At 42.6% G+C, this 8,326-nt stretch overlaps 1 protein-coding gene across 1 annotated transcript; it reads left to right on the top strand.

Annotated features, from left to right (window-relative positions):
• Positions 1-1,607: 1,607 nt before the first annotated feature.
• Positions 1,608-7,780, top strand: LOC306774245 (protein ABHD18-like; the record flags this gene model as incomplete). Its single annotated transcript, XM_079264246.1, has 4 exons — positions 1,608-1,648; positions 2,795-2,929; positions 7,519-7,603; positions 7,680-7,780. Coding segments are annotated over exons 2-4 (320 nt in total), but the record flags the coding sequence as incomplete, so codon positions are not given.
• Between the last annotated feature and the right edge of the window lie 546 nt (positions 7,781-8,326).

Raw genomic sequence — 8,326 nt, forward strand, 5'->3', positions numbered from 1 at the left:
GACCAGCTGACCTTTAAGGTCCATGTTGCCTCGGTTGCCCGTACCTGCCGATATGCTCTCTACAGCATCAAGAGAATCAGACGTACCTGACAGAACACACGACTGAGCTTCTGGTTCAGGCTCTGGTTATCTCACGCATCGATTACTGCAGTTCCCTACTGGCAGGTCTGCCTGCATGCTGGTTAAACCTCTGCAGATGATCCAGATCCAGAACCAGCAGCACGTCTGGTTTTCAACCAACCCAAACAAGCTCATGTCACTCCGCTGCTAATCGCTCTTCACTGGCTTCCGGTAGCAGAACACATCAAATTTAAAGTTCTGCTTCTGGCTTACAAAACAATAACTCAAACGGCTCCCGTCTACCTTCACTCCCTAATCCAGGCCTACACTCCCTCTTGACAGCTACGTTCCTCCAGTGAAAGATGCCGTGTGTTACCACCAATACGTGGGACTAAATCACCAGCCAGACTCTTTTCCTCTGTTGTTCAACGATGGTGGAATGATCTCCCAAACTCTGTCCACTCTGCAGAGTCCCTGTCTACTTTTAAGAGCAAGCTGAAACTCAGCTCTTCAAGGAGAACTTCAACACTTAGTATGGCTGTATTTGTTGGAAAGTTGGAGAACTTAGCCCAGTTCTTTGCAACAAACATATTAATTCTTTGTAATATAACATAGGTGTTATTATGGGGTGGGAAGGGAGACAACAAAAAAACAAAAACAAAAAAGCCTGTCGCACTTTATGTAAGGACCTGCGTCCAACTGGACAGTCCACCATCATCTTCCTACCATGTCCTCTACTGTTTGATTTCCTGCTTGTGTTGTTCTCACTCATATGTAAGTCGCTTTGTATAAAATTGTCTGCTAAATGACTGTAGAATAGAATAAAATAGAATAGAATGTGCTTCTCTTTTTTTCCTTGTTTTTGTTCACGTTCCACTGTTAACTTTTGAATTGCACAGTTTTGATACAATAGTTTATTTTCAGACTTTGTACAACTGTATGTCGATATTCATAAATTAATAGAAGTAAATAAAAGAGTCAACCGTAGTCAGGAAAAAGCAGCAACTATTCCCATAGTTTGTTCAGCATACGGTTGCAATAACTGGCATAATACTGAAAGCAGATTGTGTGGAATTACATTTCACAAGGTTGAATAATTTATTAGACTAGATAAAAATAGGTAAATCCAAATGCATCAATAAACAATCAAACATGGTAGTATCAAATTCATTTATACATTTATTTATATTGTAGCTACTTCATGTCTTAGTTAAATATCATTATAAAAATATTTTAGCATGAAAACACGTATATTTAATGTTTTACAGTGATCTGTATCATAACTATATCTCTGCTCTTTGTAAGAAACCAAATTGTGAGAAAAATCAGGTAAAAATAGGTGAAGTTATTGTTGTGGTTGGACCTACACCTAACAGATAAATGCTTTGGAGGCGCATGGAGACCCATCCACTATGGCGGCGCGATGAGACGTCAGCTCGTAGAGGCAGCGTGACGCTGTGCGGCGTCTATGTATATTATATCTATGACTGCAGCCAGGGGCAAACAGCGCATGCGCAGTTCCCATTCGAGCCATTCCTTCGCCCTCTCCGGACTGAAGGTTGAAATAAAACGACAAGGAGACCTGGAGGTGGGTTTCTGTGTGTGGGTCTGAAACTCCTCAAAACCAGCCGCTAACTGCGGTCTGAAACTCCGCAAAACCAGCCGCTAACTGCGGTCTGAAACTCCGCAAAACCAGCCGCTAACTGCGGTCTGAAACTCCGCAAAACCAGCCGCTAACTGCGGTCTGAAACTCCGCTAAACCAGCCGCTAACTGCGGTCTGAAACTCCGCTAAACATGCCGCTAACTGCGGTCTGAAACTCCGCTAAACCAGCCGCTAACTGCGGTCTGAAACTCCGCTAAACCAGCCGCTAACTGCGGTCTGAAACTCCGCTAAACATGCCGCTAACCATGAGCAACTCCAGAGTGGAAGAAGGTCCAGCCCCTCTCGAGGGTTCTGGTTCCAGAGCCCAACCTCGAACCGCTCAACCTCGCGCACAAGCTCAGGCTCCTTCCCCACCAGAGAGGTGACGTTCCACGTCCCTAGAGCCAGCTTCTGCAGCCGGGGATCGGACCGCCAGGGTCCCCGCCCCTTGCTCCCGCTCACATTGCACCCGACCCCTACGGCTCCTCCCGCAGATGGTGAGCCCACAAGAGGTGGGGCCCATGTAACCCTTTCGGGCTGAGCCCGTCCGGGCCCCATGGGCGAAGGCCCGGCCACCAGACGCTTCCTCTCGTACCCCACCTCCAGAAAAATCATGCATCTCTAATGTTTGGAAATTCCCGGAGCGTTCCCTCCAAGCTCTTCTACAATTGAACTCCAACTTTGGTAGTAGATGTTATTTAATAAATTTAGTTGAAAATGGACCAGCTCCCCATCCATGTTTGTTGGTTGTAGATAGACAAATGAAAAGGGAGAGTTGATTTGCCTGTCACGTTGCACGACCTGCCATATGACTATTGCACACCTGTACATTATGATAACGATACTCAGAAGATTTATTGTGCAACTCTAGTTTTATGGATGTTTTAGGGGGTCATTGAATGTTTTTTGCAGTCTCATTCATGTTCTGTGAGGCCGTCGTGACGATTTACGCAATGGCTCCTAAATATTTGGATTTGTTGTCCACAGTGCCAGGGAAATTCCCAGGTTCCCATTCAGCCTCCATGTTGGCCTTTTGGCATGAAGCAGTGAAGAAATGCTAAAAGTAGAGAAAGCGTTTTTTCTACTTCCAGGATGAAGCCTTCTCATCTCTCTGTAGATGCCAAGAGCTGGTCCATGGGTGTGAGCCGGCTGGATGTGTTCTACAGAAGACTGCTCCTCACTAAGCTCTTTATTGGGGGATGGGGGAAGCCTGAAGACCTCAAAAGGTACATCACACTGTGAACACAACAGGGTGCAAGTGGTTGTGGAGATGTGGTTGTTTACTCAAAGTGGTTGTTGGGAAGAGGTTCTGGGTTCAGAAGTGCAACAAGTCAAAGTGTAAAAATGTAAGAATGTCCCAATTCAATAACCCAAAGTCTAAGTTAGTTCCACAGTTTGGGGTCTGATAACGAAACATTCTGCCAATAGACCGTATATGAAAGATGGACGGAGACTTCAGCGGTTAAAAGTGAAGCCTATGTGGAATAAACATGTTTACAGCAGGAATAAACACGTTTACAGCAGGAATAAACACGTTTACAGCAGGAATAAACACGCTTACAGCAGAAGTAAACATGTTTACATTAGGAATAAACACGTGTACAACAGAAATAAACATGTTTACAGCAGCAATAAACATGTTTACAGCAGGAATAAACACGTTTACAGCAGAAATAAACATGTTTACAGCAGGAATAAACACGTTTACAGCAGGAATAAACATGTTTACAGCAGGAACAAACATGTTTACAGCAGAAATAAACACGTTTACAGCAGAAATAAACGCGCTTACAGCAGGAATAAACGCGTTTACAGCAGGAAATTACAGCAGGAATAAACACATTTACAGCAGGAATAAACGCATTTACAGCAGGAATAAACATGTTTACAGCAGGAATAAACGCGTTTACAGCAGGAATAAACGCGTTTACAGCAGGAATAAATGCGTTTACAGCAGGAATAAACGCGTTTACAGCAGGAATAAATGCGTTTACAGCAGGAATAAACACATTTACAGCAGGAATAAACACATTTACAGCAGGAATAAACGCGTTTACAGCAGGAATAAACGCGTTTACAGCAGGAATAAACACGTTTACAGCAGGAATAAACGCATTTACAGCAGGAATAAACATGTTTACAGCAGGAATAAACGCGTTTACAGCAGGAATAAACGCGTTTACAGCAGGAATAAACACGTTTACAGCAGGAATAAACGCGTTTACAGCAGGAATAAACGCGTTTACAGCAGGAATAAACACATTTACAGCAGGAATAAACACATTTACAGCAGGAATAAACGCGTTTACAGCAGGAATAAACGCGTTTACAGCAGGAATAAACGCGTTTACAGCAGGAATAAACGCATTTACAGCAGGAATAAACGCATTTACAGCAGGAATAAACACTGTAAACACGTTTACAGCAGGAATAAACATGTTTACAGCTGAAATAAACACGTTTACAGCAGGAATAAACACGTTTACAACAGAAATAAACACGTTTACAGCAGAAATAAACACGTTTACAGCAGAAATAAACACGTTTACAGCAGGAATAAACATGTTTACAGCAGGAATAAATGCATTTACAGCAGGAATAAACGCATTTACAGCAGGAATAAACGCGTTTACAGCAGGAATAAACGCGTTTACAGCAGGAATAAACGCGTTTACAGCAGGAATAAACGCGTTTACAGCAGGAATAAACGCATTTACAGCAGGAATAAACACATTTACAGCAGGAATAAACGCATTTACAGCAGGAATAAACATGTTTACAGCAGGAATAAACGCGTTTACAGCAGGAATAAACGCGTTTACAGCAGGAATAAACACGTTTACAGCAGGAATAAACGCGTTTACAGCAGGAATAAACGCATTTACAGCAGGAATAAACGCATTTACAGCAGGAATAAACACTGTAAACACGTTTACAGCAGGAATAAACATGTTTACAGCTGAAATAAACACGTTTACAGCAGGAATAAACACGTTTACAACAGAAATAAACACGTTTACAGCAGAAATAAACACGTTTACAGCAGAAATAAACACGTTTACAGCAGGAATAAACATGTTTACAGCAGGAATAAACGCATTTACAGCAGGAATAAACACGTTTACAACAGAAATAAACACGTTTACAGCAGAAATAAACACGTTTACAGCAGAAATAAACACGTTTACAGCAGGAATAAACATGTTTACAGCAGGAATAAATGCATTTACAGCAGGAATAAACGCATTTACAGCAGGAATAAACGCGTTTACAGCAGGAATAAACGCGTTTACAGCAGGAATAAACGCGTTTACAGCAGGAATAAACGCGTTTACAGCAGGAATAAACGCATTTACAGCAGGAATAAACACATTTACAGCAGGAATAAACGCATTTACAGCAGGAATAAACATGTTTACAGCAGGAATAAACGCGTTTACAGCAGGAATAAACGCGTTTACAGCAGGAATAAACACGTTTACAGCAGGAATAAACGCGTTTACAGCAGGAATAAACGCATTTACAGCAGGAATAAACGCATTTACAGCAGGAATAAACACTGTAAACACGTTTACAGCAGGAATAAACATGTTTACAGCTGAAATAAACACGTTTACAGCAGGAATAAACACGTTTACAACAGAAATAAACACGTTTACAGCAGAAATAAACACGTTTACAGCAGAAATAAACACGTTTACAGCAGGAATAAACATGTTTACAGCAGGAATAAACGCATTTACAGCAGGAATAAACGCATTTACAGCAGGAATAAACGCGTTTACAGCAGGAATAAACGCGTTTACAGCAGGAATAAACGCGTTTACAGCAGGAATAAACGCGTTTACAGCAGGAATAAACGCATTTACAGCAGGAATAAACACATTTACAGCAGGAATAAACGCATTTACAGCAGGAATAAACGCATTTACAGCAGGAATAAACACGTTTACAGCAGGAATAAACACTAAACACGTTTACAGCAGGAATAAACATGTTTACAGCTGAAATAAACACGTTTACAGCAGGAATAAACACGTTTACAACAGAAATAAACACGTTTACAGCAGAAATAAACACGTTTACAGCAGGAATAAACACGTTTACAGCAGGAATAAACACGTTTACAGCAGGAATAAACGCATTTACAGCAGGAATAAACACGTTTACAACAGAAATAAACATGTTTACAGCAGGAATAAACACGTTTACAGCAGGAATAAACGCATTTACAGCAGGAATAAACACGTGTACAACAGAAATAAACATGTTTACAGCCTGGTACAAAAATCCATTTTAGGTTTAATACGTCAGGTTTACCTTCATGACAACTGTGGGGGGAGTGAATTTTTTTCTAACTTGCCCGTTTAAAAGTAGTTTAATCTCGAAGTTCGGTATATTTAGGGGCGTGTCCTTTTGATCGACAGGTACCAGATCTCCCGCTTCAAGTCAGAAGAACGTAGAACAACCGCGGTTTATAGACCGTTAACAACGTGACTTAGCTTTAACCCGCTTACCTCCGTTAGCTGGTTAGCTCCTGTTATCTCCGGGTTAGCTCGGTTAGCTTTTAGCTACAGAAAGCTTGGAGTTCGCTCGATGTCAATCATCCACCATGATGCTCACAGCCCCCCTCTCAGCTCCACCTCTTTGCCCATATTTGTATTTTCCGGGGGAGACGAAGTGCATGATGCTGCCAACATGGTGACGGTAGGGAACCGCCCACCGAGCTTCAATTCAGCTCTTCAGAAACCTATGGGTGATGTCACGGAGGCTCCACCCATCTCTATATACAGTCTGTGGTTCTTCCTCTAATTCTATTTTCATAACCTTTAGGAATAAGCAGTAAACTTGCAGTTGGACCAGGAAGGGCTCTGATGGGAAAATCTTGCCCATGTTCACACCAGTTCAACCAGAACCAAAGTGGGAGACCTAACTACTCAAAATTGAACTTGTTGGAGGTTTGATACCTAAAGTTGATGGTTAAGTGGTCAGGCTCCAGTATAACCCACAGTTTCCCCAAAGATAATCAGAAGTCAAAGATGTCAAAACAAGCTTCTTTCTTAGCAAAGTTTGGTTTTCAGGCATCCAGGTTTTGCTGTAAAGGAATGGTTTTGGCGTTAAAGCAACATAAACGAGTCAATCTGAACCTTATTTTCAGGTGGTGGTCTATTGTAATTCTAGCACTTTCATTTGTGGAAAACCAGGTGGGTCAGGAGGTACTGGTTCCAGATCTTTGGTTCTAGATGTTGTGGTGGCTCTCCAGCAAGGGTTGGGTGAAGGGTTGGGGTTAGGTATTCCAGGTTAGGGCTGGAAAGCTAGAAGCACTTCATATGTGAGGGGAGGATTAGACTCTGTTCTGCATTTAACAGGTAGTGGATGAAGAAAAACACGACATTGCTCAGCAGAACCCTTGCTACAGCATTTTGGATTGGATGGGCACTTTTTAGAACATTCCTGGGAAAAACATCATCAGAAATTAGTCCATAAAGTAGTCATTCTGGGCTGATATCAGGAAAACTGGGTCACCCAGAATCATGTGCTTCTTGTCCCAATGTCATGGTAAAACTGGGTTCCATAAATGTCTCACATCTGAGATGGATGTCCAAACAATGATGTTGACATCCAGTGATCCAAGATGCGCTCGCCAAAGTTCAGACAACTGACTGATCCCACCTCTCAACTTGGCTTCCCATAAAAATGACACCAAAATATGAGATGATCACATGGTGAATCATCTGGGTGTGTCGGCCCGGTTTCTGCTGCTGCTCTGTTTGTGGCAAACCTGGATCATCAACAGCTTTCTGCTTTTTTTCAGGATCTTTGAGTTTCGTAAGATCATTGGAGACAGAGAGAAGTGCCAGACTCTGGTTGCTGAGGATTATCCAGTTTACCTGAATAAGGTCTGTTCTGTTCTTAGTCTCTATTATTGGATGCTGTCATAGTGTCATTCTCATGGTCATTCTGCCTCGTGTCCAGACAGAGGAGCTCACTGACTGCTTCATCCATGATGGGTACTTCATCTCCCCTCTGGAGCACTTGGTGCCAGGAATCCTACCACCAGAGGCAGTTAAAGCCAGGTACGTGGGCCTAGCATGGACAAACATTGTAGGTTTTAGGAGGCCTCACACGGGCCACCCGTAAGGTTAGCAGCCCTGAGTCTCATCCTGAATGAACTACGGAATGTAAAACCTTTATTACAGGGCACTACCACAAAGGGAACGCTGATATTAGTTTTGAAGTTATGTTTTTACATGTTAGTCTTGGCCAAATATGACGAGCAGACTGAAGGCTGTGCATTCAAGCCCGACCGTTGTTACCAGCAGTTATCCGAAACAGCCCTGGTCAGAGCGTCCAACGACATCCTGATGCAGAGCGATGCAGGTCACTGTTCCGTGTTATTGTTGCTGGACCTGACATCGGCTTTTGAATCAATAGATTCTCAGGTTCTGCTAGACAGACTGAAACCCTGGGTTGGGGTGTTAGGACCTGCATTTAAATGGTTCTCCTTTTACCTTTCTGGGAGATTATTCTCTGTGGCTGCTGCAAAGTTCAAGCTGCCTCCTTCATCTCTTGATCATGGTGTTCCACAGGGGTCTGCTCTGGGTCTGTTTATTTTATATTTG

Source organism: Telmatherina bonti (genome assembly GCF_933228915.1).
Source record: "Telmatherina bonti genome assembly, contig: scaffold_283, whole genome shotgun sequence".
NCBI lineage: Eukaryota > Metazoa > Chordata > Actinopteri > Atheriniformes > Telmatherinidae > Telmatherina > Telmatherina bonti.